Below are 15,228 nucleotides of genomic sequence, written 5' to 3'. Positions count from 1 at the left end.
TGGTATTACAGGTTGACTATTCAGGAATAGTCAACCTTATGCAAAATGCTTGGGACCAAAGCATTTTGGATTTTAGATTTTTTCAGATTTTGGAATATTTGCACTATGCTAAGTACTGGGGTTCAATACCCCTAATCCGAAAGTCTGAAATCCAAAATGCTCCAGTGAGCATTAACTTTCAGCATCATGTCAACACTCAAAAAGTTTCAGACTTTGAATCACTTTGGATTTTGGATTTTTGGATTAAGGATGCTCAACCTATATTGGATATGGCCAAATTTCCCCCTCTAGGGATTGCATCATTTTGCATTCCTGCCGCTAACATATGAGTTTTCACTTTTCCCATAGCTTTGCCAACAGAATGTGTTGATAAGCTTTTACATTTTTGCCAGTCTCATAGGTAAGAGAGAGTATCTCAGTGTAATTTTAATTTGCATTCCTCTTGAGGCCTTTTATAAAAGTCTTCAGAAAATAGAAGCACCTTTTACCATGAGTAATTAAAGTTTTTAGAAAAATTGAGCCTACCCAATGAAAGATCTGCTGGACTCTGTTGCCCTGAAGTTTCTGAAGGTGGTTTTGAAAAGCTACCTTAATGTAACTTATCACTAGTGTCCCGAGGCAAAGGGAAGGACTCAGAACCAGGATGTATACAGGGTTTCCAAAATGGGTGATCCATGAGATCAGGCTGAGCACACCAATAGTTATGGGCATATTCACTTCACTAGTTCCCTCCTGGAGATCTAGAATATTCCTTGTGTTAGATTCTGAGTTGTCCTGCAGCTAGGAAGCTCATTTAACATTGCCTCACCTCGAGTTTCCCATGGTTATGGGACATTGAAGCCCTTTCCTGCCATGATACCTGTCACATCCCTGAGCACTGGCTCAGTGGCAGATGGCGCTTTGGGGGAACACTGCCCTGACTGCCTTGTTAGTACATCCGTCAATCCATGGTGTGATGTTTCCACACCCGGCACCTGATCCTTCTCACAGCTTCCACCGTGACCACTCTGGGCCAAGCGCTGTTATGACTCACCATTCTCACGCAGTAGCCACAGGGATTCTTTTAAGATGTTTCCTCTGCTTGTGACCGTCCTGTGGCTTTCTCTCTCAGAACACAAGCCAGACTCTAGATGAGGTGGCCCCCTGGCCCAGCCTCACCTCCCCCTGGTTTCACCCTTCTTCACTTAGGCCAGCCACCCTGCTGACTGCCCAGCGTGCCATGGGCACTCTGCCTTTAACTCGGTACTTGCAGCTCCCTCTGCGTGGAGCACTTGCCCCCCCCCCCAGTTCTTGTGCGCCTGCTCCCTCCTCCGAGTAAGTCTCCTGCTAGTGACTCTCACTGAGACTCTCATTTAACCATCCTATCTGAAAAGGTGCTCTCTCTGTCACACTCCAGCCCCAAACTTGGCTCCATTTTCTTTCAAACACTGATCACTGCCTGACCTAACAGTGCTTTCTATTGTCTATCTCCTTGACTCATGAGGACAAGGACATTGCCTTGTTCCCAGCTTGATCCTGAGGTCCCTGATGGTTCCCAGCATGAGGCAGAATGAATGGAGGCCGCCTGGGTGCTGTGCTGGAGTGGCTGGTTTTGCTGCTCCTGTGCCCAGTGGTAGCTGTCACTGGGTCACTTCATTCTTGGGCACTGGGCCGTTCTGAGTGAGGGCAGATCTTTCCTGGGCCAGAAGCTTTGCCTGGGCTGTGAGGAACTCAGGGAGGTCTCTCTACATTGGCCCAGTCACCTTCTTAACTGTCCTCCAGCATTGCCTCTCTTCTGTGTTTTGTGTTTTGGCCTTGGTTTTATAAGGAATCCTGTTACTTGTTACTGCTATGCAAATCACAGAAAGGGGTGTTCACCGAACGTTCCAATGACCAGCTTCCACCAGCTACATTCTCAGCCACTGGGTGAGCCTCTTTGTCTCAAGCCTTTTAATGCTTGCTTAGCTTCCCCATTGGGGCGGTGTGAGTGAACTTAAACCCGTTTATCCCCTTCAATAAGAGCAGCTACATACTTCTAAGCATTCAGTGACAGAACAAGGCAATACTAGATATTATTAATAGAATCAGCATTTTCTGGCTGAGGGGATTTAGTAGTTTCGAAAGAGAATGGGATCATTCACAGTCAGTACAGGCTTAGATTAACCATCTTCCATTAACATATCACATAAGGTGCAGCCCATACAAACCCTGGCAATACTCAGATAATAGTAAAACATACAGACGGGGGTGGAAAACAAAAGGAGCATTGTTCTTGGTCGTGGGGCAGGTTTGGTGTTCCACACAGGACCTGCTGTTGATAGAAAGCCACCGGAAGCTTTCTGAGCTTCACCCAAGGCCCTCTGCCAGAGTTGCTGATGTAAAAGGTAGAATTTGTAATAAAACTTTATATTCTTTTGGGCTGTAATCTGTGATATTAACATGGAATATCTTTAGAGGCCTGGCAGCTCTTTTCTTCAAGATGTGGGGTTAAGAAGTTGTGTGATTTTACTCTTATTTTGACCAGTGCAATTCTCTTAACATCTTAAATTGAACAACAAATATGGAAACTGTAGGGCAGCGAGAGGTAGAGGTTGATGGTAAACATCTCAAAAATGCCCTTTCAGTGGTACTAGGTTCCTCATCTGAAGCTGTATTTTCTCCTTTTCTCTCCAACCTGTTTCTTTCAAAAGCAGACCCTAAAGAGCACCAGTTTACTTTGGGATGACCTTCGACTGGCTGTGAGTGGCCTTCAGGTTTGACGCAGTGGGCTGTTGGAGGCCTTGACTTTGAGCATATTGTTAACCCAGTGATGAAGAGGACAAGTACTGATGTTGGGGCCCTTGGCTGTGAACCTCACTGTACCTCCTAACTGGCCGTGTGACCTTGAACAAGTCACTTAACCTTCCTGAAGTTGTGTGCAAAATGTAGAGGGTGGCAAAGTAAAGACCGGGAGTCTGCACACTGAACTTTTTTTCACACTGAATAATAACTTTATATCCTTGTTTATTCTCCTTGAGCAGTCACCACTTTTCTATCATTTTATTTCTGATGTATGGTAAAACCACTGCCTTACACTCTTTTTTTTTTTTAAGCACGAAACAAGGTTTATTGAGGAGAGAAAGATAGGATTACAGAGCAAGAGCAAGATATGGGTTTACAGAGTAAGAGCAAGATACGTTCACCACAGAACAGCAAATGGGCCTCTTGTCTTAACAACAACAACAAAAGGCCTGCACTCTTAAGCTTAAAAACAGAATTAAGATAGTTCTTTGGCAGCCACAGATATTATGATTTTTTAAAACGAACTGGAATACATTGATATTTTAGAAAATGCCAAATCATTGAGCACATCATCTAAATTTGACCAAAATTCTATGGGGTATTTTTAAAAAGAGAGAGAGCTCTTAAATAAATGAATTCTGCAGAAGTAAAAGAAGAGGTTTCCTGTCCTTTGAAGTTTTTGTTAGATAGAAATTGATTACAATTGAAAAATGGAGGTAGTTTGAATTCTCTGAAACATAGCTTGACCTTGTAAAAACATCTAGACCCACCGTGACCACTCTCAGAGGGGTGACGGATGTCATGCTCAGCAGGAAGGGGCACCACCATGCCTCATGACCCTGTGCAGGCTTTGGAGTCAGAGCATGTGGGTTTGAATCCTGCCTCTGCCAGATATTTGCTTGTCATCTAGGCCACTTAGTTAATCACTCTGAGCCTCAACTTCTTCATGATAAATCTGAAAAGATTATGCTCATCTCGTAAGGCCACTGAGAGAGTTAAATTAGGTGACAAGTATAAAGCATGCAGCAAGACCCTGTCCCCTAATAGGTGCTTGATATACTGAACTGTTTTTAGATAATATTTATATAATATAATTATATAATCAAATAATATATACTATAAAATATTAACATATAACATATTTTATATAGTCATACTTACATATTATATATTATAATATATAACTATTTTTTTTTTTTTGAGACAGAGTCTCACTCTGTTGCCCGGGCTAGAGTGCCATGGCGTCAGCCTAGCTCACAGCAACCTCAAACTCCTGGGCTCAGGTGATCCTTCTGCCTCAGCCTCCCGAGTAGCTGGGACCACAGGCATGCACCACCATGCCCGGCTAATTTTTTTGTATGTATTTTAGTTGTTTGGCTAATTTCTTTCTATTTTTAGTAGAGACGGGGTCTTGCTCTTGCTCAGGCTGGTCTCGAACCCCTGAGCTCAAACGATCTGCCCGCCTCGGCCTCCCAGAGTGCTAGGATTACAGGCGTGAGCCACCGCGCCCGGCCAATAACTATTTAAAAATAATAATATTTCAGAGATTCCTAGCTTTGAGATCCTGTTATCTGATAGTTTTCATACTTTGTAACAGTGGAGTCTTTCTCCCTTTCCTTCCCTGCACACAACCCCTTATGTGGAACCAGAATACCTGAGACAGAGCACAGAGACCGGCTGCTGAAGCAGGGGTGAGGGGCTCCTCCCACAGCTACTCAGGCTGGCCACCCCAGGGTGCCCTTGGAACAGGGTCAACACAGCTGCTCTAGTACAGTCTTCCGCATTCTTCTTCAAGATCTCAGAGCCACTTTGGGAATGTTAAGGCCGGAGCCCAGGTCCCTGGCCTCGAAGCCACATTTTCCTTCTGCAGCACTCTGCAGTGTCCACTGATGGAGTGAATTATGGGTACTGATGGTCCTCTCCCTGATGGGGACTGGCACCTGTTTTCCTTGGGGTGACAGCTATTCCCGTCATAGAACCTGGAGCCTTGAGAGGCTGCTGGCTCAATTCCTGGGTTTACTGATGGCCCCACTTAGGCTTTATAGCTGCCACAAGACATAAGGAAATCACAACATTTAAGTATAAAACTGCTATGGACATGGTTAGCTTCTCACATTGCAGTCTAACAATGGGCAAGTGTCTATATTTCTGTGGATATTAGCGTTGATTTCCGGGTACATGAAAAATAACTGTGTTTAGTGTAGTAGAGTTTCATTTCTCTATATTGGGATCAGTGTCAGGTGATGACTGACTTGCTGTATTTTTCATTGTGGAGGAGCCGGTGGGCCCGGTTAGCACAGGCATTTGTCGTGACTATCAGAGAGCAACGAGGCTTTTCTGGCTGCAGGGATTTTGTCTGGAATTGCTGTAACCCTTTTCTATGGATTTCATCAGGCTAGGTGGATTGTGGTTTATGACATTGAAAAGCCTTTTATCAGAAGATGAATACAAGGAGATATTATTAGGTCAGCATGTGTAGATTTTGTCTACAAGAAAAGTTTAGCGACCTTGTTGGCAGAGTGAGTGCTTTGAGATGTATGGCCTTTTATTTCTGTTTGTGTTAGAAATTCTTGGTTCTCCACGCAGCATTTAAAAGGGGAAAAGCACACGGGCTTTCCTTCTGTTTTATGTTTTCCTACATCATGTATCTTGGTGTTTCTGAGATCACTACAAGAGACCTCACCCCTAGCCTGAGCTGGACATGGAGTGGAAGAATTTCATCTCTGTTTCTGGTGTTGCTTTTTCCTTGAGTGATTTCATGCTCAAACGGTTCTCTGTTATACAATTCTTTCTTCTGTTAATTTTCTTAGTGTTTGCAAGTATGTTGAGACCATGGAGTTCAGTTTAATTATAGCTAGTATATGATATCCCTCAGTGCATAATAATTAATGTGAGAAGAGGCTCCTTCAACTTGGTGGTTCTGGGACCTGGCTGAGGGATCAACAAACCTCTTAGTTCCACCTATAGAGGTCCACCTTCAGCAGGGACCCAGGAGTCTGTATTTGTTCTGGTGATCAGCTGGGTTGGGAGCCCTGTTCTGTCCCCAGACTTCTGGTTCCATTCCCTTTCCATCACACCATTTAGCCACACAGCAAGCACCCGCTGTACAACATTTCAGTGAATTACGCTTATTTTTGCTGTGAAGCTGTGACAGGTGAGAAAGTATAAGATAGATCATTGGTGACTATGGCACTTGACTTATATAGGTCTTGACTTATATAGATACTTACAGTGAGGGAGAAAGCCCTTTTGGTGGAAGTGGGGCTGGTTTTGAATGACAGACAAAAGAGTTTTGAATATGTAGAAGAGGCTTATGGGCCTACTACTGCTGCCATCCTTGTAATTGGCTCCCATGTTTTAGTAGCTACCAAGTGGCTAGCTGGGACTGTGCTAGGAACTTTTTGTATTTTCTTGGTGAATCTCGTGAGGGCCGTCAGGTGATAGAGTTAAAGCTGGCCACTGCCATCACGTGGGTGCTTGTGAAGGAAGGGACTTAATGAGAGCAGAGAAAAAAGAAAAAGACATGCCCACAGCCAGACATGAGTTCATGCTCACTCATTTTAACTTTCTGCATGGAACATTCTGTAGTTAAAAATACATGTACCTTTTTTTATATATATATTTTTAATTTTTATTTCAGCTTATTATGGGGGTACAAAAGTTTAGGTTATATATATTGCCCATGTCCCCCCATCCCCCCGAGTCAGAGCTTCAAGCGTGTCCATTCTCCAGACAGTGCGCATCTCACTCATTATGTAGGTATGCACCCATCCCCTCCCCCCACCCCCTACATCTGCCCGACATACATGTACCTTTTAATAAAAATGTATAAAGAAATAATTCTGCTTTGTAGGAACAGAATAGGCAGTGTGTGTCTGAGAAACCGGCAAGTCTGTAACCTAGCCATTATGGAAGCACCTATGAGATCAGGCCACACTGGGACTTAGGGGTGTCACATTCAATGCATGGGCTCCCACAGTGTGCCTCCATCTGCTCTCCACAGGACAGGGCTCAGGACCAGTCTTCATAAATATTTTATTGGTAGCTGATGGCAATCCCAGCAATACTGCTGAGCCTGGCAGCCCTATTCCGAAGGAAGGGAACGTTTTCTGGCTTGTTTCATGTGCCCTTCTCCTATTCCAAGGATGCTGACAGCTCAGGTCAACTCTGGTGCTGAGTTTTACTGTGAGTTATGACATATTTGGCAAGGAATTTGTTAATGATAATAAAGTACCGGAGTTGGCAAATTATTTACTTTTTCTCCCCTGAGTAAGTAGATTCCACACTATCCTGATAATAATAATAACCACCACAAACACTGCATGCCAGGCCTCCTGCTGAGTGAGCCCCTTCCTTGCATTTTCTCATTAAATCTCACACCTATGTCGTGGGAAAAGTATTTTCAGTGTCCCCATTTGAGATATGAGGAAGCAGGTAGAAAGAGGTGAAGTGACTCGCCCAGGGTCCCACAGCCAGTGAATGGCAGAGCTGGATGCCACTCACACTCAGCAGCACACCAGAGGTTTCTGTGAGTGAAAAACAAGGGAGTTTGGTTGGACTGGCTGTTAACACTGCAGATATTCAGGATAACGTAGGGGGAAATATTAGAACCAGACCCTGTGTCCTGGTGGACCTGGAACTGGAAAAGCAAGCTAGTTGCTTTCCAGAGAAAGAATTCATTCCGTTACTGGACCAAAGTTTCCCAAGTTCCTTATCCCTGAGGGCTTCCAAGGCTCAAGATGTAGGTATGGAAGACGTGACAAAGGACATGCTCCAGAGGCTGCCTGCTCTTTGAAGGCAGAGCCAAGTCTTGTCTTATTCTGTGTTCTGCTTCCACCACCCAGAGCCAGGCCTGGCGCACACAGGGGTTGGTGGGAGGGAGGGAGGTAAGGTAGGAGAGGGTGGGGGGGGGGGAGAGAGAGAGACAGAGAGAGAGACAGAGGGGAGATGAGACAAAGGAGTTTCCAGCTTCTGCACAAGGCACCATTATTAGAAGCTCACTGCTTACTGCTGTTTCCCATATATTCTCCTTGCACACAAATCTCATTCTTATGTTTATTTAATCAACATTTTGACCACAAAACTGGATGCTGGGAATAAATGAGACATGGTCCTCTTTTCAGAGAGGGGAGTTTATAATCTTGGGAAATTACTCAAGGCCATAATCTCATTTCCTAAGGGGCAGTAGGGGACACGGGCATCCCGACTCAAACAGTCGTCACCTGCTCGGGATGCTCCTGGCACAGGAGGAGTCATATTTACTACAAGGAAGGAAAGTTTCATGGGATATTTATTTTTCTTTGCCAGAACATTGCTTTTAGCTGTTTCTCACCTTTCTGTGAAGCTTTTGGGTTTTGTTGTTGTTGTTTAATGGAATGTTATGATTGCATGATGGCATGTGGAATGACTTATTTTTCTGTTTGAACCAGGATCGATCGGAAGATGTCAAGTGCTCACACCACCTACAAACTGGATGAGGCCCAGGCTATCATGACTGAGCTCCGGACCATCAAGAAAGCCATTTGTACAGGCGAGAAGGAGAGGCGGGACCTGATGCAGGTAAGAAGCCTGGAAGCCACCTGCCTACCTGCTCACCTGTCTTTTATTTTAAAATGTTTTAAATATACTTATTTATTACATATGTTATATATTTATTGTATATACAATTCATATATAATATTATGTTAATATACAATACATACACACATACACCACATTATATTTAAATAAGTGTATTATCGTCGTCCCTCAGTGTCCTTGGGGGATTGGTTCCAGAACACCCCTCGGATACTAATATCTGAGGGTGCTCAAGCCTCTGATACGAAATGATGTAGTATTTGCATGTAACCTGCGAACATCCTCTCATATACTTTAAATCATCTCTAGGTTACTTATAATACCTAATACAATATAAATACTATATAAATAGTTGTTATACTGTATTTTAAATTTTGTGTTGTTTTTTATTGTTGCATTGTTATTTTTTATTGTTTTTTTCCCCCAAATATCTTCTATCTGAGGTTGGTTAAATCTACAGATGTGGGACCCTTGGACATGGAGGGCCAACTATTTTAGTTTCCCGGGGTTGCCATCATAAAATATCATAAACTGATTGGCTTAGAACACCAGAAATTTACTCTGTCAGTTTTGGAGGTCAGAAGTCTAAAGTCAAGGTGTGGACAGGGCCACGTTCCCTCTGAAGGATCTAGGGGAGGATCCTTCCTTGCTTCCTCCAGCTCTGGCGGTGGCCGGCAATCCTTGGCATTTCTTGGGTTGTAGATGCGTTACTGCAACCTCTGCCTCCATGGTCACATGGCCTTCTCCCTGTGTCTCTGTAAATTTCCTCTTCTAATAAGGACATCAGTCATTGTATGAGGGCCCACCCTAATCCAATATGACCCCATCTTAAGTACATTACATCTATAAAGATCCTATTTCCAAATAAGGGCATATTCACAGATTCCTGGGGTTAGGACTTCAACAGATTTTTTGGGGGACACAATTCAAACCACAGCAATTGGTGATACATTCATATTGTTTAATAATCAGAATAAGTCCTAGGGTCTGTGATAAGAAGCCTTGCTATCACTCCATCCTCTTACCTTCCATAACTACTGTTATTAGCTTCTTGTATACTCTTCCAGTGTTTATACAGACACACAAAAATATGAATACATGTCCAACTGCCCTCACACAAAGCCAGAACTATACTACTGTTCTGCATTGGCTTCCTCATGGAAGATAATATCCTGTGCCTTTTCCCATATCTGCACACAAAGAGCTTCTTCACTCCTTTATATAGTTGCATAGTATTTTACTATGAATTATATAGCTGGGATCATTGCAGCTTTATATTGCTTTGTGTTTTTTGCCCCTTGAATCTTGTAGTTTCCATTATTTTTAGAAAAAGTTGAACTTTTGCAAATGGACACACACTGGTCTTTTCACGTGGTGGTGGAACGCATTCAGTGCTTTCTGTTACAGCTTTTATTTTTCACTCAACACCCTAAGTGAACACCTACACCTAGTAGGCATTTTTTTAGATTCTAAAGAATGTACAACACAGAGGACATGTAAAGCAAAGCCCAGGCTCCTCCAAAATGAGGCAGATGCGCAAAAAACTACCCTGCCTCACTGCTTCCTAAGGTCAAGGCCGTGAGTGACTGTCTCATGGTGCTCATGCAAATGCAGATTATTGGGCCCCACTCCAGATTTACCAAATTAGAATCTCTGAAGGTGAGGCCCAGTAATCTGTATTTTCAGATGACCTCTCCAGGTTATGCTAGGTAAATGGTCAATTGTTAGGTTTTGGGGGGCATACTGGTAGCTCTGAGAATAGCTACCATTTACTGAGATTTCTTTGTATGTGGCATTGGACAAGGTGCCCTATGTTCATTACCCATATCATACTAGCCAACCCCCCAGGGTGACCCAGGTGGTAATTTCACAGTGGCCATTAAGCAGGGATCCCTGCCTTGGCCTCTCTGAGGCCACAGTGTGCAGCGCTAGAGCCAGCCACCCAGTTGCCTTGCTTGAGTTCCTCCCCATGGAGGCAGGAGATAGAATTTCTGGAAGAAGCTTCAGGCCCCAGCACCTTCTTTGAGGTCTCCACAACCTCTCAAACTATGAGAAACTCTAGGAAGAGGCACAGGCAAAGTCCTCTTCCATCAAAATTGAATTGTTTTGTCTTTCTTAAATAAACTTAACATTGACCTCTTCCAAGCCTTTGTCTCAATCTTGAGCCAGTTACATGAGTTCTGCACTTGGGTGTTCTGGTGCTGGTGTCTGCAGTAATATCTGGCGAAGGTGGACATATTCAGAAGTCTAAAAGAAATGGTCAACAGTTTGATTTCTCTTTAACTTTTCACACAAAAGGGTTCCATATGCCAGAATATATACTTCCTCTAATTTTTGGCAAACTAACATTGCTGTGAGATTACTTTTGACCATGTAGAATTATGACTGAAAAATCAGGTTATAAAAATACATCTGTAATCCTAGCACTCTGGGAGGCCGAGGCGGGTGGATCGTTTGAGCTCAGGAGTTTGAGACCAGCCTAGCAAGAGCGAGACCCCGTCTCTACTAAAAATAGAAAGAAAATTATCTGGCCAACTAAAATATATATAGAAAAAATTACCCGGGCACGGTGGCGCATGCCTGTAGTCCCAGCTACCTGGGAGGCTGAGGCAGTAGGATCGCTTAAGCCCAGGAGCTTGAGGTTGCTGTGAGCTAGGCTGATGCCACGGCACTCACTCTAGCCTGGGCAACAAAGCGAGACTCTGTCTCAAAAAAAAAAAAAAATACATAAGCATTGTCTGGGAGCTATTTTCACCTTCTCTGTGGTTTATCTATAACAGTCTCAATGGCATTCATCTCTGTCAGACACATTTACTGATTGAACATTTTGCACAGCAATGCTTATTTTTTTCTTTAGGAAACACAAAGGTTTAAAAACCAGTAAAAACTGGTACTGTAATTGTTCTCTATTTTATTCACGTGCTGCCAGGAGGACTCAGTTGCTATCTGATTTAAATGACTAAGAATGTTATTAAAGGTGTATGGGCAAAAAGCTAATGAGCACGGGAGCTAGGGGTGGGACGACTCTCCAGTAATAAATGAAGTTGCAGATCTAGAACCGGAATGAAAGACCCACTTCTAAAGGGAAGGGAAACATTGCCATCTCTGTTCAAAGAGCGTGTCTCCTTCCATTCCAGAGCCTGGTCAAGCTGACCGATGGCTTCAAGAACAGCTGCTCCATCACCGACTCGCTACAAGATTTCCCACACGATCCAGGTGCGCTGGGCCATTCTGGTTTCCCTCCGCAGTTCTGCGATGCTGGCTCTCAGACCGAGGTATGCTGCCCGGGGAGAAGCAGAGAGAGATGAGGGCTGCTTTTGTGTTGCCATCAATCATTTGCTTTAATTTTTCATTTTCACTTCAGAAATGTTTTCACTTTTGTGCCACTAAGTTTGAAGAAGAAAATACCATCTCTCACATCCAGCCGTGTGATGCAATTGAATTGCTTATTACCTCTGTCCTTGTGATTTGGATTCTTAAAAACTCCAGGCTCCTCGTGAGAGTTGAGTTTAAATGTTTTGTTGACAGACATATGACTTTTTAGAGCATGGATCAGCAAACTTTTTTGGTAAAGGGCCAGATAGTAAATATATTAGATATTAGATATTTTAGGCTTCTCAGGCCATGCAAAACTATTCAACTCTATCCCTGTCGTAGAAACGCAGCCATTACAGGGATGATGGATGAGGGGTGGGCGTGGCTGTGCTCCAGTAAAACTTCACTTACAAAAACAGGCGGTGGGCTGGGTTTGGCCTGCGGGCTGTAGTGTTTACTGATCTCTGCCTTAGACCAGTGATTTCCAAAAGGCTTTGTAGCTGTGCCACCTTGGGTTATACTTTGTTGCTATTTCATATTCTTCTAAAAGAATGTCAGGAAATTGAATTGAATTAAAAGTAATCTTGTTTGAGACTTGGAGGAATTTCATAATACTCCTTTTGATAATTAGTGAAGCCTTGAGTTAGCCACATAAACAAAGTTGGGAAAGTCACCATTTGAAGCAGGGTGCTGGATATTCAAAGACACTACTATTGTAATGCATTGAGTGAAGTTTGAGATTAATTTGTTACCAAATGGAAAAGCAGTTTAGAGGGCTTCTTCCTCTTTAGGCTTATTAAGTAAAGGTGAGGTATCAAAGGAATGCACAATGCCACCCTCCAAAATTAAATAAATGAAAAGAAAGGAAAAAGGGGAAAAACAATTGGCGGAAAACTCTGGATTTTAAATTATTAGCTAACATTTTGAAATTTTGGCAAAAATGCCTCTTTGAGGAGAATGTAATGTAGTAAATAATGACTCTATGTCTTTGGCATTTTTGCCTAAAGATTTTGGAGAGGGAAGGAAAGGAGTACAAGACTCATTGATTTCCTTGAATAATTCATTGCTGCTTGCTGCTTATTATAAGGTTAGAATTAGAATTTAGAGACTCTTAACTAGTTTGAGAGAACCGGGTAAGATCGAAGGTTCTCTAGTGATGTAGGTAAACCATTCTAAAATGTCAGGTGGAGATTGGTGGCTGGTTATGCTACTCTAGCAGTGACTTGTCATTGTTTATGAGCCCCTGCAGTTTTTATTGGGGCTGGCCCTGGGTTGGCAGTTTTACAGCTGTTGGCTCAGTTTAAGTAGTTGTTCCCATCCTCTCTGACTTGCAGAAGACTGAGGTGCCAGGTTACCTAAGGTCATATAGCTGAGGAGAGGAAGGTCTGGGTTTGAGTGAACATCTCTGATCCCTAAACCCTTATACTTTCTACTACATTACATTATTATAGAAAAATATATCAAAAGGCTATAACTATATTAGTTTAGCCATTACTACATAACAAATGACCCCCAAACCTAGCATTTTAAAACAGCGCTCCTTTATTATCTCACACTATGTGTGGGTCAGGAGTCTGGGCTGGGTCTTTTTCTCCAGGGTCTCAGGAACTTGCCATTGAGGTGTCAGCCAGGGCTGCAGTCTTATCTGAAGGCTCACCTGGGGAAGGATCCACTCCCAAGCTCACGTGATTGTTGGCAATCGCAGGTCATTGGACTGAGGGCTTCAGTTCCTTGGCATGTGAGCCTCTCTAGCAGGGCAGCTTACTTAATCAAAGTATGCCAACCATGAGACTCTGCTAGCAAGATTGAAGTCACAATCTTTTGTAAAAACCTATTCACAGAAATGACTTCCCATCCCCCTTTGCTATTTTCTGTCAATTAGATTCAAGTCATAGACCCAGCCCACTCTCAAGGGGAGGGTATTTCACATGGGGTGAATCCCAGGACGTAGAGACCATTCATTGGGAGCCATCTTAGAAGTCTGCCTACCTCACTTAGTTCTTGCTTTGAGTCAATTTTGTGGGATAGGTGTCGATTATATCAGACATGCTTTTCAAGACCAGGGATTTGCAGCTACAGGTTTGTACATGCTGTAAGGCTGTACAGGAACTGTGAAACGGTAAACTTTTGGATCTGATTGGCTGTCTTTTCTTTTGACTAACACATCCATTTGGTTCTCAAAGAAGAATACACAAACAAAGCTTAGAGGTCCATAAATAGCTTTGAGAAGAGGTTAGAGAGATGACGTTTATTGGTCTTGATGAATGGTTGGCTGCAGGGTTGCTAATGAAGAGGGGATGAGGTGGCAAGTAGCTCACCTCCACTGGAAACAGTTTTGGGGGCTGGCGTGCTACAGCCTGAGTGTATTCATATTGAGGAAACTGTGGATGGGTCATTGGACAAGGCCATTTAAATGTCAAATTGTGACACGTCTCATTGGAGAATACTCAGTCCATCATAAAGGCACCTCTTTATCTTGCCATTCAAGGCAATACAGTTGTAAAGAAAGAAATTCCCCATCAACATAGATCAAAACTCATATTAACAAATTTATTACTAATCATTCAAGCCAAATATTTTCAAATATTTGTTGACATGAGATTATTTCAAAAACATAAAGACTTGGTGGTCATAATATATGGTCTAGTAAGGTCAGATCTACAGATGGAGCCCATTTATTGAAACTAGAGTTGTATGATGTTTCCACGAATGAAGAATTAACCAACGTGTGCTATAATTGCTTTCTGTATATGTCTTTTTTGTTTTGTTTTGTGTAGGATTTTGTTGCCTTCAATGTAATTGGTATGAAAATACTGAAGTACAACCACTGATCGCATTCAGAGCACCACACTGAAAGTCTCCAATCCCAGGCTTTTGGAGACCTTGCTTCCTGTCCTCCTGCCCTTGGTTCTGTAATGTGCCTCGTGGCATGTGCTAGCCCGTACCTCACACAGCTAGTCCAACTTATTCAGACCTTGAGACTTCAGACCTTTGATATTTATTATTGAGGAATTAGAGAATGTATTGCAGAAAATGAGATGACTTTTATTTTTTGCCTTTGTATCAACTTTTATTAATTCCCTATTTCTTTTAACACTTGGTTTGTTGTTATTGTTTGGAATTACATAATAGATGGATATACTGCCACTTTAAAAAAGAAAAAAAACCCACCTGTTTTTAGGAAAGCAAATGTCTTCCTAGCCCACTCCCAACCCCCACTGGCCAGAGGTGGCAGCAGAGTATTATTTGGTGTGTTTTCTTCCAGACCTTTGAAAAATTGAAAGTGAAAGACAAATTAAAAGAGTATTTTTCATTGTTGCTGAAAGTGTAAATGAATTTTCTATTTTGAAAAATATGTTTTTAATACGTGTTTCCTTTCTTTTTTTCTCTTCTGTTCCGGAAAGTTTGTCTTCGATGATAAAACAAGGCTCGTAGACCGAGTCAGACTTAATTGGCAGTATGAGGAAGCCAGAAAGAGGTAAGAAGTGCATTTTTCCAATCTTGCCTTTTGCTTACTTACTTTCTCCCATGGAAAGAAGTTTGGCAGACTTCCAATGTGTGATTGTCCACATTTTA

At 42.7% G+C, this 15,228-nt stretch overlaps 1 protein-coding gene across 1 annotated transcript in view; it reads left to right on the top strand.

The window, feature by feature from the left end:
* The window catches only part of WWC3 (WWC family member 3), a 117,649-nt gene that overhangs the window by 61,293 nt on the left and 41,128 nt on the right, over positions 1–15,228 (top strand). Inside the window, exons 6-8 of the mRNA XM_045538429.1 lie at positions 8,190–8,319; positions 11,475–11,612; positions 15,057–15,130. Of these exons, the coding sequence (XP_045394385.1) occupies positions 8,190–8,319; positions 11,475–11,612; positions 15,057–15,130 (342 nt within the window). The remainder of the gene's footprint in view (positions 1–8,189; positions 8,320–11,474; positions 11,613–15,056; positions 15,131–15,228) is intronic.

This window comes from Lemur catta, chromosome X (assembly GCF_020740605.2).
Source record: "Lemur catta isolate mLemCat1 chromosome X, mLemCat1.pri, whole genome shotgun sequence".
Lineage (NCBI taxonomy): Eukaryota > Metazoa > Chordata > Mammalia > Primates > Lemuridae > Lemur > Lemur catta.
Note: the sequence above shows the minus strand (reverse complement) of the source record. Positions and strands in the feature narration are given on the sequence as shown.